The sequence below is a fragment of the Bos grunniens genome, chromosome 4 (assembly GCF_055505025.1).
Source record: "Bos grunniens cultivar Pamir isolate PY7600 chromosome 4, Bosgru_T2T1.0, whole genome shotgun sequence".
NCBI lineage: Eukaryota > Metazoa > Chordata > Mammalia > Artiodactyla > Bovidae > Bos > Bos grunniens.
The window spans coordinates 1,985,135-2,010,851 of record NC_141168.1 but is presented as its reverse complement, the minus strand read 5'-3'; the positions used below and the strand labels follow the sequence as shown (position 1 = coordinate 2,010,851).

General features: G+C 43.6%; 1 protein-coding gene across 9 annotated transcripts in view; it reads right to left on the bottom strand.

Moving 5' to 3' along the window:
- LMBR1 (limb development membrane protein 1) overlaps positions 1-25,717 on the bottom strand; it is a 131,629-nt gene that overhangs the window by 44,358 nt on the left and 61,554 nt on the right. For all 9 annotated transcript variants that reach the window (XM_086394694.1, XM_086394696.1, XM_086394695.1 and 6 more), the window contains 4 exons: positions 15,029-15,155; positions 14,472-14,540; positions 13,601-13,665; positions 8,991-9,063 (listed from right to left, as the gene is read on the bottom strand). In XM_086394694.1, the coding sequence (XP_086250820.1) occupies positions 8,991-9,063; positions 13,601-13,665; positions 14,472-14,540; positions 15,029-15,155 (334 nt within the window). The remainder of the gene's footprint in view (positions 1-8,990; positions 9,064-13,600; positions 13,666-14,471; positions 14,541-15,028; positions 15,156-25,717) is intronic.

Genomic DNA, 25,717 nt, shown 5'->3' with positions numbered 1-25,717 from the left:
GAATCTAAAATGTTCAATGTCAGCATTGTCTAGTCAATAAGTCAAATTGGTAGACAAAACCTGTCTGGACTAGTCATGAAAAATAAAAAGGGATTCTCCAAGAAAACCACAAAGCAGCTCATTTAAGGTCAATTTAACGGTATTATTCTGTTTTCCTTCCAGCCTCAACATAAGACTTCACTACCTCAAAGGGAATTGTAAGAGCATCTATTTGCACTCCCCCTAGGTGATTGGCAGTTCACCACCAATTAGTTCAAAATTACACTGTTACTAGCATGCAATAAAAACAACACCTTTCATCTTTCTCACACAGGTAAGAATCCCTTCAGAGCCAATAACTTTGATCAAATGAGTATTTTTGATCCTGCCCCACCCGTCTCTTTGGATTCAGGAAAACTAATAGCTGAAGGCAACTTTTCCCAGCTTTATTCTTAAGCTGAAAAACTAGTGTGGCATTGAAAATATTTTCCTCCCAAGATAACAGAATTTCCCAAAGTCCTGCATTTCAACAATTAAGCTGTCCTCACACCTTTTCTTAATATGTAAGAGAGCCCTAACTGCCACATATTCATATATTAAAGGACAGACACTATTTACTGTACGATATATAACAGTGCATTTCTAAAAACCAATATAAATCTCCGAATGATTATGTAAATAATTCAAAGAATATGAAGCAAGAAAACAATCTCCCTAAACAAATCAGTAGGGAGGCCTGGCGTGCTGCGATTCATGGGGTCGCAAAGAGTCAGACACTACTGAGCAACTGAACTGAACTGAACTGAACTGAACTGAAACAATCCAGGGTCGTAAACTTAGTCTCCATGATTACTACTTGAAAACAGATGCCTCTAGTATATATTGTTTCATTTAACTTTTAAATTTAGTGTATAGACAAAAGAAAGCTAGTTATAAAATCCATTATCTAAGCAATTCTTTAAAGTTTTGATTATATTTAGTACTTTGAACTGACCAAAGTTATCTCTGTCACCAAGAATGTGAGGTCACTCAAATACTTTTCATTATTCCCAGTCACTTAGACAAACGAGTTTGTTGTTAAAACCCAAGACTCCTAATAATTCATAGAATGAACAGTCTCCATCCCCTAAGCAAATACCAATTACTATACACCATAAAGCCACTGGTGATTAGACAGGCCCCACAAAGCTTTTGAAAACTGAAGCCTGGACATGCAATCTCTAAAACATCCACCTGGGCATGAACAAACACCATTACCATCTATAGAGGAGACAGACAAGTCATATGCTCAAAAACTCTATTTCCATTTCTATTCCATTTGCAATGCTAGCATTTGTTAAAATAGTTTGTTTACTTCTGACATATGCACAAAAATATGGCTAGTTACTGAACCAAGTAATATGAGATTTTTTTATATCCAACACAATTTTGAAAATGCAAAATACTTTCATTATAAAATGATCACAGGCAATATGCAGAATATTAAACAACTTTAGGAACATTATATGAAACTGTACAATGAAAGGTTTGGCCCTTTTTTTTCCTACTTTAGCTACAAGGTGGTGGTGTACCCTAAGCCAGATAAGGTGTTAAGATTACTTTACTCTTGGGAACACCATCATAATCTGGGTGTGGTTACACAAGCAGCTCATGTGCATTAAACTCATCTCCTGCTAACAAATCTGGATCGTCTACACAGAGCAATCTCTCTCTCTCAGTTTCAGAGAATACATACTTGACTCTTGAATTATTCCAAAGTATTCTCCAGCTACTGGTACTGTATCTCTTCAGCCACCTCGCCTCATCCCTCCTTCATCTCACTATTTGGGCCATATTTTATTGTCATGGAAGTGATTCTATGGCTCAAGAAGCTGAATAAATTGTAACAAGATGTCTCCTACAGTTTCAGACCCTTGGACCCAAACGTCGGTGTCTTACTAAAAGAAACCATTTAATTAGTATTACCAGTAGAATTAATATTCTTTTCTGGGGCTTCCCTGGTGGCTCAGATGGTAAAGCGTCTGCCTGCAATGTGGGAGACCCGGGTTCAATTCCTGGGTCAGGAAGATCCCCTGGGGAAGGAAATGGCAATCCACTCCAGCACTCTTGCCTGGAAAATCCCATGGACGGAGGAGCCTGATAGGCTACAGTCCATGGGGTTGCAAAGAGTTGGACACGACTGAGCGACTTCACTTTCACTTTCTGTTAGTTCATAAAGTCAAGATATTACTAAATCCTTTCTTCTGTCACAGTATTGCCCCCAAAGGGGTCATTCAGTGTCAACAATCTTTGCTATGTATGTTCTTGATGAAAGTCAGTATCTGATCAACTTCAGACTACTACTCCCAGAGTCTGGTAAATCTGAGTTACTCTTACATCAGTGGTATAGCCAACAGAATAACCACTGCAAGACTATAAAAGAGTGCTGAGGGGAAGTCAAGATGAAAATAGCACAGAGGACCTGAGATGAAGCCCAGCGCGTCCTTACACCACGAAGGGTGCCGTGTGAGAGACATCACACAGCCAACCACGCTTCCCATGACGACGGGAGAGCCTCTGACCGGACGCCGCCACTCTGAGCAAGCACAGACTGCCTGGTAAACTTGGCTGAGGGATAAACAACAAGCTTCTAGAACTACAGGTTACTGAGTTCCACAAAAAATGAGGATGTATGGGAGTTTTTTTCAATCTTTTACTTTTCATAATACAAAGATACAGCAAAAATGAAATCAGTACATCTTCTGTGCTCTTAAGAATAAAGAATTAGTACAAACTTCAATGGAAAAAGCTTTTAAAAAGATTAGAATGAAGCAGGAAAGTAATTGCCACCAAAGGTGATATACTAACTTTTTATCATGAAGATGAAAACAGTACATAAAAAATGGAATTGAATCATTAAGTTCAAAGGCTATTTTAAAATAAATCACATTAAAAGAACTGTGAAGGTTTTGAACTTAAACAACAAAATATAATTCCTGTTCATTAGGTACTTCTAAAGTTACCCAGTACACCCATAGGCTATACACACGAAAGCTAATTATTTCAATTAATGCTGCTGTGCGACTTAAACATTTAAACAGGCTAATGTATATGTATCTTAATCCTGGGAAGGAATTACAAAAGATTTTCTACCAAGATTAATGTAATGGGACTTTCTGTTGGGCCACTCTTCAGGGGTCCTGGAGTAGAGATGGGCTGTGACTGCTCCAATTTCATGGCTTAACAATGAGGGAAAATCGCTTTCTTTCTTTTCCTTCACTGACACTAATCACATGGTCTCCAGCTCCCCCGTCTTGGCTCGTCTCCAGAGGTCTCTACAATGGGCTTTCTAAACACTGTTCCATGCGGTGGTTTTTTATGCTATCACCAAATTTCACTTCTTCATTCTTCACATCTACAGTAAAATGACATAGCACTGTGTGAGCTTTTCATCTGTCCACTTACTCCCAGCCCACCACGTGCCTGGTGGTATCAGAGGATCAGGAAGAAAACCAGCATACAGCCCTGCCTGCTGAGTTCCTATTCCAGGCAGGGAGAAGGGCAGTATGAGAAATGAGCAGTACATCAGTGACCAGAAAGTGCTGTACAAACAAGGGGAAGGAGAAAAGAAGTGCCGGGGGGAGGCAGGCCTGGCAGCACTGGCCGCGAGGCTTACTGCGGGAAGGCCTATGGGGAAAGGGCCTGGCAGGTAAAGAGCTGAGAGGCAGAGGCAGGGGCCGCAAGGCGCCTACAGGAGCCGGGGGCAGCCGGGAGCCCACGAGTGAGGGAGGGCTGACCCTCAGTGCTCTCCCGCCTCTCAGGCCGAGGATGGGCGCAGGGAGCCGACGGGGATCTGCACCGGCTCAGCCAGTGGTGGCTGGCCGTCGCTCAGACCAGGGAGGCCACGGGGCGAGGGGGTAAAGCGTGGTCAGATGCTGGAGAGGCTTTGAAGCCAGAGGCGAAAACTTCGCGAAGGAGCCCACACAGGAATGAAGAGCCGCCAATGAATTCGCCTGGGCACCTGAAGATTGGGTCTGCCACCTGCAGGGACAGCTCCGTGTGAACAGAGGCCTACTGAGCTGATTTTGGACGAGAGGTGTTCAGGATGCCAACTGGACAACCCAGTGGAGTGCGCACTAGACCCCCGGCTCCTCAGAGCTGGGGGCCAGCAGCCACGGCGCCGGAGGGCTGGTCCGGGAGGGCGGCAAACAGAGGCGCGCCAGGACCGAGGCACGCGGTGGCCCACGTGAGGTGGGGGGCCGGGTAAGACCCAGCAACGCAGGCTGAGCAGCAGCAGCCCGTCAAGCTGGAGGGCAAGGAGCGTGTCGAGAACAGGAAACTGAGCGGAGTGGTGGCATCCCCGGGAGAAAGGAGAGCCGGGATGAGGGCTGCGGGTCATGGCCAGCACGGCGCCAGTGCTTCGGTAGCCACAGAGGCGGAAATGAGCCCAGAGCATATATAAACTGGTTGTAACATGGCATTAACGTACCGCCCTGGCTCAAAACTCACACACCTGTGCTTTGACCTCTAACTAGAGGGAAGGAGCTTTCTGAGAGACTGTTCCGAAGTTGTAATCCTCAATCAGGCTCGACTAACATTTTCCACTTCTTTCTTCGATCGACGGATTGTTTCTGTGGACACTCCCTTTCCTTACTCCTTTACTTGTTCTCTCATTCTGTTGAGAAAAACCACGGTGCTTCCCCACACCGACGGAAGGGAGCCAGCTGCTTCTGTGAGACAGGCGGCAGCCAGCCGAACTCTGCAGCTGGGAGAAGGGACGCAGCCCGCTGCACCGGGGAGGGCCAGCCGCAGCCTCGGCCCAGCGGCGGGGCGGCCAGACGCAGCGCGCGCAGGCAAACCCAGGCGAGGGGCGAGCGTTCTGACACAAGAGCTTCTGCTTTCTTGGCAAAACAGGAAGAAAAGTATCAGCTGAGAGTGACAGCGAAGGAGGTCTGAGAGAAGAGAAGACGTGAGCAGTCGTCTAGAGACTGGTCAGACAGCAGAGAAAGGTCAGGCGGCCACAGTAGGCAGTGAACGGCCATGCGGGAAGAGGACGCGCAGAGCGGGCTGGACCGAGGCCACAGTCTCGCCAGGCGTGAGCACAACACGGGGAGTGCGAAGGGGCCTGAAAGCGCACACGGGGCACTGGCTGTGACGACAGCCTGGCACCAGTGTAACTGTGGTGAAGCCTGGGGACGAGGGGGATGCGGGGGCAAGCGGCGGTGGCGAGAGGTTACGAGGGTGAACACACGGGATGTGTGAAAAGTCTCAGCACTGAGTGGCTGCAGGAAGTGAGTTGGAGAAGTCAGAGCTGGGCGGCAGGTGCTGAGGTCACGCCAGCACCTGAATGCGTGCACACGACGAGGCCCGTGCTCGCATGGCGGCAGTAAGCAGCTCCAAGAGAGGGCTCCAGGGGCTTCCCAGAGGACTAGCCGGCATGGCGGAGAGAGCGCTTGTGAAAGAGCAGACAGCGCGAGTCCTCCAGCAGGGAGCAGGCAGAGCCTGGGAGGGGAGGGTGGCTGGAGAGAGGAGACGCGCTCAGTCAGGTCAGGGTCTGCAGACACAGATTCAGCGTCTGACACAGCAAGGGCAGCCCAGGCAGGCTCCAGGAGGAGCGCCAGAGGGCGGGCAGCAAGCAGGACCCCACTGGGGGCTGCTGGGGAGCTGAGACTTCAGGACACAGGGAAGGCCGAGCGCTGCGGGCCTGCCACCGGTCCGGGCTCTGCCCCAGAGCCGGCGCAGGATGTCCCAGGGGAGGGGACAGTGGGAACCAGGGGCAGAAACGGCCTCAAGGAAACGTGCAGACCAGCGTCTGAGACCACAGGACAGCCCCGGGCTCCTCGGCCGGACGGGAAAGAGGCCAAGGGCAAAAGGCACCGTCACTCCTGCCCTCTCCAGTGCGGGTCTGCACAGGCTCCCTCCCGCTCCAGAAACACACACACCACCTTCCTCCAGTTCTTGTCAGGTCCTTCAGCCCTGGACGCAGCCTTCACGCAGTCTCACCACGTCCCTTCCTCTTCTTCAGTTAACTAGCCCACGATCTCAAGACTCGGGTTCTAAATTCACCTGCACAATGTCTGGTGCTTAGAAAAAGAAGAGTGGTGAAGAGAAAAGAGGGGAGAGAGTGGGGCAGGCTGGTAGCAGGACGGCTTCTCTGTAATAGTGTGCCAGTTAGCTTTACTTTGTTACTGTCTCTTAAAAAATAACACTATTAACAACACAAAACCTCTAGCACCATCAAGTGTCAAGGAGGAGCAGTGGAGAAGTCACAGGCAGGCAGTGCATCCCAAAGCTGTGCTGATAACTTAAATGCCAGCATGGAAACCGAGCTCAGGCGTATAATGACTACCACAACAAGTCATCATATCTTCCAGAACAAAATAGTGTTATTCCCACAATTAAGTCCCTTTTGACATCAAGTATCATGTTTTATCAGGTAACCACAAAGTTGGGATCAGAACAAACCATGCAGATGTCCCCAAGCTACACACGATGCCCGTCACAGCCCACGAGCACCAAGAAAGCACAGCCAGCGTGCCCTCAGCAAACACTACCACAAGTTCTGGGCTGGATCACCACTGTAAGCTGTAGCTTTTAAAATCTTTTACTCTATCCCGAAATTCTTTTTAATAGCCCAGACTAAAAACTTAAACTTCAATATTTAAAAATAATTTAAAATATACGATAACTATTACAACAAAATCTATGTGACAGAGCACTCTATTAAACCATGGGATGACTGCCATCACTAACCTCCTAGTAGTGAATATGTGTTCAGTCACGTCTGACTCTACAGCCCTTTGGACTGTCACCCACCAGGCTCCTCTGTCCACGGGATTTTTCAGGCAAGAATACTGGAGTGGGTTGCCATTTCCTCCTCCAGGGGATCTTCCCAACCCAAGGATCAAACCCACACCTCCTGTGTCTCCTGCATTGCAGGCAGATTCTTTACCCACTGAACCATTGGGAAAGCCCTACTAACCTCCTATGATCTATATTTTCTTAAATAGCAAATTACAAAATAGGGTTTTGTTCCATCTTGGCTTTTCTTCCCTCTGCACAACTGACAAATATACTTACTGAAGCTCATAATTCTTCATCTGTATTAATCAAAATGTCCATTTTGCTTCAGAACCCTCTATATTCCACCTTCAACAGTCCAGAGCGCTAACCAGCAGCAAAGAGCAAAGCGACAGCTGTATCCCAACATGTCCCAACACACAGTCTCCCTGGAAAGACCCTTAATGACCACCAACAGTCAGAAGCAGCGCATCGCCTCCCAAAACGGCAGAAAATTAAAGCGCACTTAGCACTGGCAATCACATCATCCTTTTTTTTTTTTTTAAGTCTTTACTGAATTTGTTACAATATTGCTTGTTTTACCTTTTGGGTTTTTGCCTGCAAGGCACCTGCAATCTTAGTTCCCCAACCAGGGATCGAACCTGCGTCCCCTGCATCGGAAGGCAAAGGACTGCCAGGAAGTCGCAGATCATATTATTCTTAATCCCCTGCAAGCTATACCATTACTGTGTTAGCTGGGATGTTTTGTATATTTTGGCTTTGCCTCATTGTATACTACCTCAAACTCCTGGCAAGTGTTTTCCTCTTCAATTTCTTTAGCTATAATGGAGCCACTTTTTATTTGAGGAGCTAAGGATCTAGAGAAATTCTGGAGAGACTTTTTTTCTCCACTGTTGAAGGACAAAATGAGAAAAGCCTACATTTTGGGGTTTCTTTTGATTAGCCTTATTTCAAATTCTTTAATTCACAGAGCTCTGTATATTACCCTTCCTAGATCTGAGCCTCCTGATCTGTAAGACAGAAGTAGTATGTATATAAGCTGAGACATAACCCCACACCGCAGGGGGCAGCTAGACATGGATTCTGAATGATTCAGGCAGATTTAGTATACAATGGCGTGATTACCTAAATAAGACAAGTTCATTACAATATTAACTATTTTAATGAAATATTAGAAAGCTGACAGTATGGATTAAAGTTATAATTCTTAAGTTAAATAGGTTTAAATGTTAAAATAGCTTTAATAAAGTTAGAAGAATAAAAGATACATGTAGTTCCAGTCTAAAAGCTATCCATATCAAAGTATATAATTATTACCGATAAGAATTCTCTAGAATAGATACAATCCGAAATTCTTTGATCTAGGAATAATGTCTAATATCAACATTTTGGGGCTGATGATTTAAATTCACTATCTGTAACTGAAGAAAGTAGGTATCTTTCTTCCCATTTCTCAATACTGTGTAGTTAAAGTAACCTTCCATTTTATACCTACTCTTGAATTATGATTGTAAAATATAGTTAGCTATTTTAATAATCTGATCTCGGTGGTAGGTTTTCAACATTTAGAAGAAAACTGCGTAGGAGAAAAGACTGCAGGGTGAAAATCATTTGAGTAAAATAAAAAATTTTACTATGTCATTTCTCTGTTAAACTGTCATTACTCTTTTCTTTACTGGTTCATCATTTGAAGCCAAAAATGATCAGTAATGAAAATTTAAAATTTAAAGTCTTTGACAGGCTTATGTGGTTATCAGTTGGTAATGAACAGTATCCCCAAATGAGGACAGAGTTCCTGAGTACAACAATCTAATTTGGCCCCTTCTTATAGAATAAACACTGCTTTCTACCACACATTAGATATTTCAACAGGAGAGACACAAGGAAGGGATGTTACGGCTGCTAAGACAAACCTGCAACACGCCAGTAAGTCCTGACACGCGTGGTGCGTGAGGATCTGGTGGAGGACAGACACGCCTAGTGGCCAGTGTCCGGGCGCTGAACAGACCCTGCCAGATCACAGCGACTTTCAGTGGGCGCCTGGCCCAGCGCCGCTGCTCCTCAGCACACGGCCTCACCCGGGCAGTGCACGTGCTCCTCTGCGTCTCAGCCTCGGGCACCAGCACAAGGGCCTGAGGGGCTTGTCTTTCTCCCCTCAATTATCCGTCTTTTTAGAATTAACTAATGTTGTATTCTGGTCTAAATACGCAATAAATATAACAAATACATACCACTGAGTCGTCTCTGGAGTGCTTCTTCCTCTAGGGTAATGATATAAATTTGCTCATCCAGGTCTTCAAGAATCTAAATGTAAAGACCACACTATTGAATAATACATTACAAAAGCAGTGTTTATGAGAACATTTAGGCTACTTGGCCTATAATTTAGACAACCATTCAAATTAATAGGAATCTAAAATAAAAATGCTCAAACTATTCTATTTGCAAATCAAGTAAAAAGTCTTAGTACAGAGCTAAGCGAACTGAAAGCTGATTCTCACAAAATCTACATACATCTAAATTGGGGTTGTTTCAGTTTAAAGAATGAAAGAACTCTGCGACTCTCTCAAAGGCACACAAATGCAAGCACTCTAAACATCCAAAAAGCTGAATCAGTAATCTCTTCGTGCCCAAGCCAGTTCTCTGGAGCTGGAAGGAGCAGATCACCCAGTCCAATAATGGTCCAATAATCTACTAATACATTAACCTGCATGATGTGTAGAACAAGAAATCCATAAATGAAATCACTACCATTCATACTTTCCATTTACATCATCTTTATATACTAAAAGATGTCCACAAATATCAAACACTGGGATTATGAAAATTACCCCACAGACCGAACCCTACTGAGTGCTGAACACACACTCTCACTACCAGAGCATACAACATTAGTAAAATCAACCACCAGAAAAACCCACTAATCAACAGCCAATTTATATGGGATAGTCTCTGCACTGTCTTCATTACTGATAAAACCTAAAAGCTTTATTATCACAGGCGGGAAATTTATTATCACTTTGGCCACCTGATGAAAACAACTGACTCCTGAGAAAAGGCCCTGATGCTGGGAAAGATTGGAGGCAGGAGGAGAAGGGGACGACAGAGGATGAGATGGTTGGATGGCATCACGGACTCGATGGACATGAGTTTGGGTAAACTCTGGGAGTTGGTGATGGACAGGGAAGCCTGGTGTCCTGCAGTCCATGGGGTCGCAAGGAGTCGGACACGACTGAACTGAACTCATCACAGCTGGCCTCCTTGAGCCAATGTTAAGTATTTTCCTAGCTCTGGGAAAACTCCAAAAGAAGCCCAGAGCTGTTATTAATGTTGTGTCCTTCAACCCCAAACTACTTATTTCTCAGCAAAACAATAAATTGTGAGTTGATGGACAAAACAAAATGCTGGAAATCCTATATATTAATACATATATCCTTTCAGAACCCTGATGAGGCATTTTCAGAAAAAGGAATTTCAATCATGCAATCCCTATCAAGTATCAAAGCAATCCAATAATTCCCAGTATTTGAACAAATTTATGGCCTAGAGCTGAAAACAAAATAAAATAATTAAATAAGAATATACAGTAAGAAACAAGTAATTATAAGAGATGGCCATCTTGTGAGCCCAGGAGGAATGGGAAGAAAGGGGTGGCCCTCCCGCAGCAGCCGAGACCCCGACACTCCAGTCTCTGGAGGAAGAAGGGTCCATGGAAGCCCCAGGGGGAGCCCTTAAACAGGGCTGAGTCATCCAAGGCAGATTTCCCGCTGTGAGGAGAGCATGGGCCACACCTCTGTGGGCCGCAAAACAAAGTTCCTTTTCCATCAAGGTTCTCACCACTTTCTACTGTTTGGACCACAATAGACACCTTCCACTTTTCTCAAGGTCTAACACATACAGAGGGGCCCTCCCTGGTGGCTCACCCAAAAAGAATCTGCTTGCCAAACAGAAGACCTGGGTTCAATTTGGGCTGGGAAGATCCCTTGGAGAAGGAAATGGCAACCCACTCCGGTAATCTTAGCGGGAAAATCCTGTGGACAGAGGAGCCTGGTGGGCTACAGTCCATGGGGTCACAAATGAGTCAGAAATGACTGAGCAACTAAAGAACAATAACAAGAACAAGAACAATAACACAAAAGGATTTCTTCCAGCTGTGCAGCTGCCCACTGATGGCTCGCCACCACGGGGACGTGCTGGTGTGAGTGACACAGATGAAGCCCAGAGAAGCACAGATGTCTGCGTGAGGGCTGCCATGCTTCATCCCGTCATTCCACAGCAACCTGTGAAAAACAGACTCTTTTCACCCCACCCTGTAATACGCCACCAAACTAAGGTCTGGCAAAGGAAAGTTATCTGCCTTCAAAGCCTGTGCTCTTAGCCAGTCTGGGCTGATGGGGACCTAAATATAGATCAGACTTAGTCCTTGACCTCAAACAGCTTATATTCTATGTTCAGGATAGACATGAAAAAAAAATTATAGAATTGAAATCAAAGGCATAAATGAAGCTAAAATAAAATGTTACAGAAGTTCGGAGGAAGAAAGATTCCCAGCTTCTATCTGGGAAGAAAAAAGTCTTCACAAATGTTTTTGATGGCAGTAGCATAGTACCTGGTAGCTTCATTTACCAAAAGGAGAAAAGGCATTCCGATCAGAGCAAATGACAAGCAGAACACCCAGGTGGGGAGGTACAAAGTACACTCAGCAACAGAAGGGCTCGAACTCTCGTTCTTAATGTAGAACAAGCAGCGGCCCAGAGTCCCAGCTCCGAGAAGAGCCTCTGGGTTCAAGCCCTGCCCCATCCTCTTAGATCTGTGATCTTGTATAAGCTAACTGATCTCCCTAACTGCAGATAATTCAAGCATAAAATAAGAACACCATCACCAAACTTATGGGCTTATCATCAGGATTAAATGAAGTTATGAAAAATGAAATTAAATGAAGTACTCAGTGCATACATACAGCAAATACTTAATTACTAAATAAATAACATTATGAGATGTTAGAAATAAGTCTGAAGATGTTATTAATAACCGACAAGTTTGGGAGAAAATAAGCTTGGGGAGGGGACATAAATAAGTAGTTTGATTCTTTATCTGTTGGGTTTTCAACTCCATGGGGTATTCAATTATAGCATTTAAAATATACTGTAGTTTATATTCATTATCTTTTTCTCACTAGAAATAGACATTTAGAAGTGAGGTGGAAGTGGCAGAATGCTCAGGAAACCAGAGCAGAGCACCATTAACCCAAGGATAGAACTTGAAACATTTGCCTATTTTAGGGGGCAGAAAGTAGAAACGGAGAGAGAGATCAAAAAAAACAAAACATCCAGAGAATTAGGAAGAAACTAAATGAATACCATGTCACAAAACCTCTTTAAGAGGAAAGCAAATTTCAAGATTTAATAGCATATGTATTATATTTGAGTGTGTGCACATTTACATAACAGGTAAAAAAAATCCATTATTTTAAAAAATATGAAGATTGCCATTAAAAAAAAAACTTTCAAAATTAAGCAAACATTTCCTAAAAGAATGTCTACTATGATATTCTCTGCTTCTTTCCCTTGATGAATCACCCTGACAGGGAAGAAAACATATAATCATGATAATTTAACAAGTACAACTAGTGAAATACAGACAAAGGGGAATATGGAAATGCAACGCGAGAAGCTTCACTGTCGTGGCTGAGAGGAGTGAGGCAGGGCTCGGAGCTGGTGTCAGAGCCGGGGCTCCAGGGTGCTGCCAGGGAGCGGGAGCAGGCAGCAGGCAGTGGCGAGGGAAAGGCCCTCGCAGCCGGGCGTGGGAAAGGGGAAAACCCAGCATGCTCGGCACAGCTCGCCAGCTGGGAGGCTGACCGGAGTCACAGACACCCGGGAGGCCACGGCGGGAGGGGCGCTCCAGGAAAACCTAGGGCGGACAGGTGTGAAGGCCTTCTTACATGTGCACAGTTCAGACCGGAATATGCAGGCAATGAAAATAACGGGAGTGACAAGCTCTCTAGATACAGTAAGAATTATTTTCATATTGTTAAATACTTGACAAAATAGCTAGAAGCCAAAGTATGAGTGTGTGTGTCCAGTCGCTTCAGTCATATCCAACTCTTTGTGACCCCATGGACTGTAGCTCACCAGGCTCCTCTGTCCATGGGATTTTACCGACAAAAATACTGGAGTGGGTTGCCATTCCCTCCTCCAGGGGGCCTTCCCAACCCAGGGATCAAACTTGCATCTCCTGTGTCTCCTGCAATGCAGGCAGATTCTTGACCACTGAGCCACTGGGGAAGCCCAGAAGCCAAAGCAACTTAGGAACAAATCATCAAAACTACTATCAACTGAAAATTATTTTAAAATGAATATACAGTATTTCTGTGATTAAAGGGGAAGGTATAATTCAATTAATCAAGATATAATATGCAGACAAATTTTCAGGAAATAACTGCTTTGTAATTAAAAGAATATATATAGTAAACTTTGAAACATAAAAGAGTTATTACTATTTGATATAAGATCAGTTCAGTTCAGTCGCTCAGTCGTGTCCGACTCTCTGCGACCCCATGAAATATAAGATAATGGACACTTAAAATACCTCTAAATATCTGTGCACTTTGTCTTCAAATCTGTTAGAAGCATTTTCACCTGTGTGCCTCTACTTTGCATTTTAAGAGCAAAAACAAATTTGGTTTCCAAAGATGAGAAAACTGAAACCAAAACAGTAGCAAGTTGGGATATCAATATATAAAAATATTCTCTGTTTCTGAATGCTAGTTTAGAACCTGAGAGATGTTCAAATGTGTAAGTGTTTATTTAACAGACAAGACGTTTCACGACGACATACTCACTGTTGGCTTCACCAACAGCTGCCCCATGACAGTGAACATGCGGGAGAGGCCGACGGGAGTGCACACTGCGGAAGAGAGAGAGCTTCCTTCAGAGTTAGGAGAGACTGCGGGCCCAAGATACGCCAGACTCCAGGACTGCTGCCGTGAGAAGACGCTCCGTGCGAACCTAGGTCTCCCTGGTGTTCTGTCACAGGGCTCCTCATATCACCACTAGAGACGCTCGAGGGGCTGGCACGCGGAGGGTGGGCATTCTTGCACTTAAGGGAGACTTGTGAAGACCAAGGAGGGGCAGGAGATGCCAGACTCCAGCAGCTGAATCACAACAAGGGTTCTCACTTCAAAGAAGTCAAAGAAAACCAGCCAGAAAACAGGCTGCATTTCAAGTGCCAATGCTAACCACCCGCAAGTGACGACAATACACTGACGTCGTTTTACCCACACTCATCTGCTCACAGTGCTGCTGAGATACAATGTGATGCTTTAAGTAAAACAATACATATTGTGAAGAAAAAAAAGACCACGAATTCATCAAACAGAATTTGCCAGTTACCACTCAAAGACAGGAGGCAGTGCTGCAGCTGGGGCGGGGGCAACAGGGAGAACTGGGGAGCGTGTCTGACTCTGTGTTCCCTCCCTTTCTCTCTCCAGCTCTGCGCAAGAGGCTTTCTTTAGAGAAAACCAAAGGTATCTTATTGGTTCAAGGTTTCAGTTTATCAAAATTTGTCTTGAACATACAAAAAAAGTTAAGAGCCAACTTTAAAAACAAAATCTCCAAGCTGTTAAAGAACCTCATCAGGAAACTTGCCCATAATTTTCTAGAACACAGAACAACTCTGCTCTAACATCAATATTATGTCAGAAAAATACTTACAGAGAAGTAACAAGCATCCCATCAACGATATACAGGAATATAAATAAGGTAGGTAGAACTCCCAGAGATCTGTTAAAAAATGTAAATATTTTAGTACATCCAAAATACTGTGCATTAAGACACAGACTGACTATAGATAGTAAACATCATAATTGCCTACTTCAGTCTACTAAACCATGTAATTTCTAAATTGTACAATAAAAAGATCTAAAACAGAAGAACAGGAAATAACTCTTTTGCAAAACATGTTTAGAGAGAGAAAATAAGCCTCCATGGAATTTTAAGAACAGAAACCAATTAACCAAAGGGGGGAAAAAAAAGTCTGAAAAGCTGCTTGCTCATTCTATATACAAGAAACACATAAACATTCATTTCTTTCCTTAAACATGTCAAAAGACTTTTTAATTCTGTAAATTAACAATACGGATTAACTATACAAGGATTATTACACAATAATATACAAAGAATTATTTAAATGTTTTAAAAAGTGAATGTGTAATTATATTCCAAACCGTAGTCTCCCTTAGAGAAACTGGTTTAAACAAGTCAATCCGCACCATATAAAGATTCCATGCTGGCAGCGTCATTGTCAATGAGTGCTGAGGCTACCCACACGATCCCCAGAATAAGCAAGGCCAGGAGGATGAGCATGACCAGAGTTTCTAAAATTCGGGCTCGGATTCCCTGAAAAACACAACAAAGATTTAATTGTTTAATTTTAACACATGAACAACTGGGCTTCTGTCGATGTGAAAACAAAAATTCTTTGGAAGGGGAGGAAATTTATATTTCTCAGCAAGACAAAAAACACTAACTGCTTACTGTTTGTAATGTTCAGACTGACTTTTCTTTTGAAAATTATGTAAAACACCATTAAGCTTTGAAGAAAGTACCCAAAAAATTCTTTAAAAAAACATTTTGCAGAGCCATTTTAAACAATTAATTACTTTCCTAACACTTTCCACCACGAGAGTAGATTAACGAATTTTTATTTGTGATTCTTTTTTTTTTTTAATTTGTGATTCTAATCAAGGGATTACAAGGCTAATTAAGGCATGCTGCCAAGCAGTTCTGTGAACACCCAACTTGGTGAGAGCACAAAGCGCCATCTACTGGAGAAGGCAGGAATCCCGCCGGCTCCCCACAGCCTCCAGCGCCCTCTAGCGGTCGGATGAAGGCCTCTTCACGGTGACCCAGCCTCAGAAACCATGGGGACAGATGGTATCAATATTTGTATCAATTAGACATCACTCCTTTGTCCACATTAGATTGAATTTTTCACTAAATCCACCAGGATGGAATATAATAAAGAATCATTGTGTACAATTTTAAATATATAAAACAAATTCTGACCTTAGGGCAAACAAGAGGCCAACTTAAATTTGAAACCTAGGGGACTAGGCAAAAAAGAAAAACTTTCTCATATTCTTAGAAAGTCATCAAATGACTGAATCTATACTTAGATGTAAATATTCATATTGTTCTTTTGTACTGTAACATAACAAAATTATAAGTATATCCATGTTTCTCAAATCACGTAATATGTCCTTCCATATTAAAAACAGTCAAGATATGAGCTATATATAAAATCTAAAATATGGACTTATTTCCATTTTGCTCTAAATGTTACTTTCTAATTTCTGATTTACAGAAACAGGTTGCAATTAAATCACAGCTCCTCAAATTCAGTAAGAAAGGAAATGTCCGAAAGCCACGGCCAAGCATTCCCAGCCTGAAGTGATGACTCAGACTTCCCTTACCACAGGGTGGCCCCTTGTAGGTGAAAATGTATCAGGTAAAGAACCCGCCTGCAATGCGGGAGACCTGGGTTCAATCTCCGGGTTGGGAAGATTCTCTGGAGAAGGGAAAGGCTACCCACTCCAGTATTCTGGCCTGGAGAATTCCATGGACTGTATAGTCCACGGGGTTGCAAAGAATTGGACATGACTGAGTGACTTTCACTTCACTTCACTTCTTCAGAGTCAGTGCCCCTTACGTGCTCAAAGCAAGGGAGGCTGGTGAACCAGAGTGATATCACCTGCATCTGACTTAACACATTAGCTCTCACAGTAGCTACAACTCAAGTGAGAGGAAACAAGAACAGTCACAAAACAAACTACTAAAAGACACACTTCTACTTTTCTGAAGAACTCTGAACCTACACTTCACAACTTTCAAACCATTTAGGATACCAAAACATGACCACTACCTTTTAGCACTGATTTCTTTTTCCCCCTCTTCCTCTTTCTAAGCAAGAATCTTTTAATTACACCTTAAATATGATCTGGAAAGTCTATAAATAAAACAGATTAAAAGAGTAGGCTCTGGAGTGTATGTATTACAATCTCAGTTTCATCTCTTCCTGCCTCTGACTGCAGCCCAAATCCTGCCAGCCTCCAACTAGCCCACAGGAACATCTGAGCTCACAAAACACATAACACATGTCTGAAGTGTCATCATACATGAGCTAAAGAGCAGTGTTACTCAGAACTATGAGACTTCATGTCCAAAAACAGGCCATTTTACTACAATAATATGTTACAATTATTATACCCAGCAATTACAATAATGTAACATTAAGTTACAGTGAGTGCTATAATGATAATAAATTTGGGGAACCAGTCACCAGTAAGACTTACATACCTCCTCTGACATTTTGGTAAGAACTGGTGGTGATTTAGTTGCTAAGTCGCTAAGTCGTGTCTAACTCTTGCGACCCCATGGACTGTAGCTCACCAGGCTCCTCTGTCCATGGGATTTCCCAGCCAAGAATACTGGAGTGGGTTGCCATTTCCTTCTCTAAGAGATCTTCCCGACTCAGGGATCAAGCCAGAGTCTCTTGAATCTCCTGCATCTGACAGGTGGATTCTTCTACCAACTGAGCTACCAGGGAAGCCCATGGTAAGAACTGTTTCTTAGCAATTCAATCTGTTTTTCATCAGATCTGTTCCTCTGTGTTGGAAGGCAATGCTCCGTGGTTCTCTCCCACGTCTGAGCATCTCACCAGCAGAGGTGGGCAGTTCTCATTCTGGACCGTCTTTTCAAGGATATCTGCACAGCGCACGGCCTGGGAAGACAGAGACACTGTCTCTGCAGCAGAGGCAGGTCTGCCTCCTTTATATCGTCAAAGAGGAGGTCCCCCCACAGAGCAGAAGCCAGGCAGGTTTGCTGCAGGGTCCCCTCGGTGCGGGGCTCCGCAGCTGTGACACGAGCCCACTGCGGGGACAGCTTCCACTGGGCCGTGTCGTGCCTGTGGGCCCGGGGCCTGGGGAACTGGCAGGAACAGCAGGCTGCTGCACTTGCAGGCTGAGGAATGAAGTCTCCTGTGTTGGACCAGGAGTCTGTGTCTACAGCCAGTGTCTGTGAAGCTGGCCAACTAACCTGTCACCTTGCAAGTACCGTAATGTCTCAGATCCCGGCAGTTTCAGACAGCTTTGGGCAGCTTTCTGGGAAGAACAGACAAGGGCCCACACGGTTGGGTTCAGGGCCAGGATCGAGCTGTGAACCCTCTCACCCAGGCCTCAGACAGGCAGAAGTAAGGGCGCCCCGCCCCGCCCCGCCCCGCCCCGACGGCTGGCGCACGCGGGGGCTGACCCCTGGCCTGGTACAGCTCCCTCTCCCCTAAGTGGAGCAGGAAGGGGTCTTCTCGTGAGCATGTAAGAGCAAGCCCTGCAAGGCCAGCTGACAGGAACCGTCCTGCACCTACCATGGCTAAAGGGAACTGCTTTTCTATACACTCAGTGCCCTGCCATATTTTTCCAAAAGTTTTAGAGTAGATGTGGATGACTTAAGATACAGGAGAGCAGACTGTTGTCTTTAATCTTCAATATTTTCTTAAAATAGTAAATGTCCAAGAGTCTGGAACCCGAAAGAATAACTTTTTAAAAATATCCAAGTTTGGTTTATGAGACAGACAGTAGACAGGCCTGTTAAGAGCCCCAGCCAGAGTAGCAGACCACCGGGCTCAAGTCCTGTTTCCATCCCTGACCCACTGTGTGACCTCGGCCAAGTGCCTACACCCCGCCGTGCCCCAGCTTCCTCCCTTGTAGAATGAGTTTACTAGGGACACCCTACCTCACGCGTGGTCATCAGGACCACACGAGTGAACGTGTGCGGCGTGCTGAGCGCAGAGTCGGGTGTCATGACTCAAACTGTTGCCTCTGCGTCTGGAATCTCCAAGACTTGGGAATTCACCTATCTCTCATGCTTCTCAATTAAACGGAGACCACCATTCACTGCCAGCACATTCCCTTTTCCCGTCTACCATGTGCCACTGGAAGAAACCGGACTGACTCCCTCGCCATGTGAGCACCCAGTTCACCAGAGCTTCCCCAGCCACCGGAGGACCCGAGGGGCTCACACGGAACCCTGTCTCCATTCCGGGGCTGCCCATGCACCTAACCGGACCCCTCATCTCTCGGGCCCCCCTCCGAGACCTCACCTGGGGCAGCTGCCCCCTCAGTCCAGGACCTCCTCGTCTCCTGCGATCTCTCCACCCTCTAACCTGGCTCTGGGCCTTCCTCCTCATGCTCCTCCCTCCTCTGAGCCTCCCAAGCCCTCCAACCAGTCTCGCTTTCACTGGTCTAAACCCCATAGTGAACTAGCACATTTTAGTGATAATTCAGCATCAGTAATGTTCTAGTATTCCTGGCCCCTTTAACTTTCACCAGACCAGTTTAATTTCACCTGGAAGCTACAGCATTGCTCAAGAAATTTATAGAATCAAGAGAAATTTTTGATACTACCCTTCACAGTGGGACTTCAGTGTCACCTGGCAATCCTCACGCTGATCAGCAGCTAATACTTCCCTCAGACACATGTAAATGTCTTCCTGGCCTCGGTCCTAACCTCACACCCTGCGTCCTCCCGTGACAGCTGACCTTACCTGTCCCTTAGTGAGACCCCTCAGCTCCCTTCCCTTTGTCCTTCATCGCTGTCTCCATTCCTATGTCTTTCATTCTGTAAAGGAAAGTATCTCAGATTCCTTTTCTCTGATGGTGCAATCTTCAGTGTTCAGCCTTTCACAAGCTGTATCAGGGCTTCTCAAACACTAACGTGTGCAGATTTATTGAGGGGCTTGTCAATCCCTGCGTACCAGCCCCTGTGGCTCCCCGGCCCATTCTTGTGAAGGTGGTCGCCCAGACAGACTGCTCCCTTCTCTCCTGGACGATCCTGCCTCCTCACATGGCCAACAAACCTCAAGTTTATACCTTTAGTCCAAATCACACCAGAGGCCAAGGTCCATAATCTTAATCACCACCTCACCTTAGATACCTCACAGCAACTTTCAACTGAACCCGAAAATCAAACTCATCATGTTATCCCCTAAACCCGCTCCAACTCAGTGTCACATGCCTCAATAAATGGCACCATTATCCACTTTGTTGTTTTTGCCAGACACTCTGCAAACATCCGTGTCACCTCCTTCCTGCTGCACCCCACCCCATCCCAACACACACACACATCTGGACCCCAGTCCAGTCCAGCACCAAGTCCTTTTGATTCTTCCGTGTAATTACAGCTCAAATTCATCCACCTCTTTCTACTGCCATGGCATCTGTCTGGATGACACCCCAGCCTCCGAGCTACATCCTGGTCCAACATCCACACTCCTGTCTTTCCCTGACCTGCCGCCTATCTCGCATGGGAGTGTGTATCATCTCAGGATCACTCCACTTGCTAACCTGGGAAACAGACGCGTTACTGCGACAACAAACAGCAAGGCTCAAGCCTCACCAGCGCCCCTCTCCACCTGAGGGCCCCCACAGGCACATCCCTGAAGCCGGGCCTTGCTCTTCCTTCTGCTGTTTAAACAGTATGCAAAATAGTTAGCGACACAAACAAACTGTTTAGGGTTAACTAGTACAGAACAGCACTGTCCAAAAGCTATTTCTGTGATCAAGGAAATGCGCTATTCCGTGCTATCCAATAACACAGCTAGTCACTGTGGGTGTACACTGAGAACCAGAATAACAGAACACAGCCCTTATGACTGAAGAGCTGGTTTTTAATTTTATGAATCTTAGTTACCTTAGATGTATACAGCCGCACGTGGCTACTGGTTACCACACAGGTCAGAGAGACTGCTGACGGCCTGCTTCGGACAGAATCTCATGTTTAGCACTCTCTGTACTCTCAAGTACTTTCTGGCCATTTTCCTAAATTTAACCTTGATATAAAATTCTCTGAACAAATCTCTCTGTGGTTAACCATTATATGTGAAAGTTTTTCTTGAAAGAAACGAGCTGTATCATTCCAAGAGGATGCTTTTTCTATTATAAATATATGAATAAAATCAAGAAGAAACGTCTGAAATGTACACTCACATGCTTAAGCAGCCAAATAAGAACATTTAACCAGATAAACCTCTGCAGTCAAAGCACATGCACTCTTCAAAAATCTACTCCAAATTGATCACCATTTCTTTTGAAAGTAACAACTCATAAAAATAAATTTTCTCATTTTCAGTTATTAATCTAAATTTTTTAAAAAGAGTAAATCAGGAATTACAGAAAAGGCTGCCACAGAGCAAGTCACTGCAATTACAGATTATGGTTATACTTGTTTATGAAATACTGAAGAAGACTGACGTCATCAGAAACAACTGTCATACTTACCTGATCCACTATGAGGCGAGGATAATTGTTTTCCTTTTGTTAATTCTATTCCCTTTTCATGATTAAATGGGACAAAATCAGCCCAATATGAAATCAATTAAGTATCACATTTATGAGCTTTAGCAAAACCAACAGAAAAGCATAACAAATCTGTTCATTAAATGCAATGTGGCAGATTTTCCACCTTCAACAAAATCAGAATAGAGAGAGAAAGGGTGAAGGGAATAAATAATCACACTTTATTTGTTCATTTAGCATCGACCGGCTCATGTCTCAAAAATACACAAACTGTTATTATTACCTTTCTTTAGAACACTAAAATAGTGCCGCGCCTGAAGAGCACAGGCTTTGCGGCATGTAGTGTGGGGTTTTTAAACTTTTGTGTGTGGTTCTGTTTACAAAGAAATGAAAAGCATTGTGAGAGCTTTTATCACTACCATTAATCACCAGCAGGACGGCATATAAGCAAAAAACTAGGCCTACTGCTCATCTTTCCATTAGGAGTCAGAATCAAGGGCTAGGACGCCCCCAGGGGAAGCTCCCTATCAACTTCATTCTTGCATAAGCTGAGCTAAAAGATGTGCCAGATGTCAGCATAAGGGACTGAAACATCCTGCAATCGACAAAGTGGCAAACACTGTCAGAGTTGAAGCAGGTCCCCTGTTCATCTCAAAAAGTAAGAAATGTCTCCAGAATATGAGATCACAGAACTACTCGTCATCAACAGTAACACTTGCTCACACAATTCTGAATGTTGTACCATGCCATACAGTACTAGGATTTCATGAACTTCATAACATTTTTATAAATACTTGTCTAACCCAGCCCCCAAAAACATAAATCTCAGTTACCTTAATGAAACACCATCCCTTTTATTGAAATCATAGTATAATAAGCACTCAGTGTATTAGTAAAAAAAAATAAAATAAAACTTCAAAACAAACTACTTTCTTTCCGCCAAGGAAACATTGTTTTTAAGAAAAGTAAGCTATATACTTAATTACTTTAATTTCATACTAATTGTAATGGAAATTACAATTATCTCAACATTTAACAGTTTAAATTAGATTAAATAGGCTAGTAAAGGCTAAACACCAAATTTTGGTGCTGGTCAATTATATATTAAATGCTCTGCGCTGAACATCAATAAAGTGAAAATCACAATATATTTACAAAAGCTCTAATGGTAAACTGTTATGTTTCTATGGTGATGAACATTTAAACAAGATTTTGCATGGACATCTTGACCTCTTGGAAGGTATGTAAACACCACTTTATATACTATGTCTCCACCCATCAGAAAAGCCTGGGAAAAATTTCTACATTCACAGAACATTTAAAATAAATATCAAGCCATTGTTTCCATTCAACAAAAAGGGTCTCTTAGTAACATTAAGATAAGGTTTGCTCAGCATGACATCAAGACAGCACCAAGCATACACACAGTCGTCTGGGTAAGATCGATAGAAGTACTAATAAAGAACAGAACATAAAGGCAGGTATTAATTATTTTCAACCATGAAAAAACTACAAACAAGCATCCCTAGAGAGTCAAACATTTCCCCCTTTGCTCCCAAAGAAATCATTAAAAGGAGAGACAAAAAGCGTTTTGGTCCCAAGTCAAAGAAAACAGCTTTGTGGAAAGCATTGTTAAAACTCTAGAATGAAATGCTTTTTAATGTTAATATTTTCTGCAGTTTATTATATATACACATATCTATTTACTATAGTCATACAGGAGGAAAATTGAAAATGCTGAGACTCAAGGTATTGAGACTTGACAAAAAGGAAGCATTTTAGGGTACATTAAAATAATAACACCAACACTGCTAGTTCATTGAACTAAGATGTTCACTAGATTTAAATTAATGGGCAGAAATTCTCAGGATTTTAAACAAACAAAATCCTCCAGATTGCAAGTAAAATAAACAAATAGATACCGTGAATTTCCAACATGTAAATGAAAGAACTGAATTGTAAAAAGACTGCAGGGACTTTCCATCAAAATGTTTAAATATAACTCTAAATTGGGGAAAAAACATTTGTCAGTACACTTGATCACATCAAAATAAACTAACGGTTGGCCAGTAACAACCTTTTCTAATTCTAACTCTGTTCTAGTAATTCTTTAGTAAAACCTGACGGAAAAGAAGAGAAGGGAACTATGTGCAAAGCTCCTACTGTGTAGTTGCTTTATATGTAATCACTGAATATTCAAAATAAAGGCAAATTTATTATAAATGAGAAACTCACACCCCAAAAATGCAATAATCAACCTACAGTCACTCTGTTCAAGGCCCGTCAGAGCTCTTTAATTCAGGTCTGTCAGCTTTTGAACCTGTGCTTTCTACCCTCAACACAAGACAGAAATACGGCCTAAAAGACAAACTGATATGGAAAGAGAAGGTAAGGGGAGAAGGCTTAAAACGCACTAACAGTTCTAGGAAACCTATAATTTTAGTAAAGAAACTAATGCAAAATATACAAAAGCTTCTTTACCAGAATACCAATTTTTCAATTCCATTTCATGCTGAGCAAATGCTCAGCCCTTTAACAGAACATTGTAGCCATTCCCTTACTAGTCCTTTCATAAAACACCCAGGCACAAGCTTCAATAACAAACAAACGGAAAGAAGGATCATTAGGTTTATTATGATATTACATTAGTAAAGTAAAACGTATAAGACACTAAAGGATACACTATAACATAAAAGCAATTCCACATGGTAATTTAGGTAACAGTGTCATATTGCTTTTGTGGCAAAAAGTATACTTACACAAAAAGCACTAGGAATTCCAAGACACCACAGAAGAGCTATCCTTATGACACTGAACTAGAACGTACAAACTAGAGAGAAGTCAATGCCTGGCTTTGAGGCTTCAAAGGACAGGCTGACTCTCTTAATGCTGGTGATGACTAAGTTGAAGGCAGTGCTCACTGACCATCTGAAAATCCTAGGGCCCTTAAGAATGATGCTAAATCTGCTCTGCCTGTGCTCTGTAAATGGAACAAAGCCTGGACGACAGCACATCTGCTGACAACATGCGTTACTGAAGATTTTAAGCCCACTGATGAGACCTACTGCTCAGACTAAAGTCAAAGTGAAGTTGCTCAGTCATGTCCAGCTCTTTGCAACCCTATGGACTGTAGCCTACCAGGCTCCTCCGTCCATGGGATTCTTCAGGCAAGAATACTAGTGTGGGTTGCCATTTCCTTCTCCAGGGGATCTTCCCGACCCAGGATCGAACCTGGGTCTCCCACATGACAGGCAGACACTTTACCCTCTGAGCCACCAGGGAGGATTCCTTTAAAAAATTACTGCTCATCGACAATGTGCCTGGTCACCTAAGCGCTCCAATCGAGATGTACAGAGAGATTCAAGTTGTTTTCATACCTGCGAACACAACATCCATTCTGCAGCCCACGGATCAAGGAGTTATTTTGACTTTCAACCCTTGTTATTTAAGAAATACACTCTGTAAAGCTTTGGCTGCCACAGACAATGATTCCTCTGATGATCTGGGCAAAGTTATTTGAAAATCCTCTGCAAAGGACTCACCATTCTAAATGCCATTAAAAACATTCATGATTCATGGGAAGAGGTCAAAACACCAATATTAACAGGAGACTGGGAGAGGTTGGTTTTGACCTTCACAGATGACTCTGAGGGGCTCAAGACTTTAGTGGAGGAAGTAACAGCAGATGTGGTGGAGACAGCAGGAGAACGAGAAGTGGAGCCTCAGTATGTGACTGAATTAATGCTATCTCATGATTAATTTTCACAGAAAAGCACTGCCTCTTAGGCATGAGCAGAGAAAATGGTTTCTTGAGATGGAATCTATTCCTGGTGAAGATGCTGTGAAGACTGCTGAAATGACAACAACGATTCAGAGTGTTACATAAACTTAGGTAAGGAGCTAGCAGCCAGGTCTCCAAGGCCTCCGATTCTGAAATAACATCTGCGACGGGTCAAATGGTGTCACACAGCACCGCATGCTGCGGAGAGAGGAAGAGCCAATCAAGGTGGCAGCCACAGCCACCTCATTTTAAGAAGCTGCCACAGCCACCCTCCTTCAGCAACCTCCCCCTGATCAGCAGCCAGCATCAAGGCAAGACCCTCCAGCAGCAAAGATGCTGACTCGCTAAAGACTCAGACGATGATTAGCACCTTTTTTAGCAAAGAGGTGTTTTTAAATTAAAATACGTACACTGTTTTCAGACACAGTGCTATTGCACGTTTAATAGACTACAGTATAGTATAACCATAACTTTCACATGTACTGGGAAGCCAAAAACTCATGTGACTCGCTTTACTGCAATATTTATTCTCTTGTGGTGGTCTGGACAGAAACCCACAGTATCTCCAAGGCTGTCAGTCTGTCCAGGGTGTAGGTATGTCTATTAAATACCTTCGATATCCACCCAACTTAAAGGAACATCACCACAACCACTGAGCACCTGTGTAGCCCTCTGAGCCATACACACCTGCAGCGCCAACCTGGTAACCACCAATCTGAACCGCTGTGCTCATCACTTGCTTTTTTTGAAAAGGCAGAGAAACCGGAGATCACAGTGCCACAACATCCACTGGATCGTGGGAAAAGCAAGAGAATCCCAGAAAAGTATCA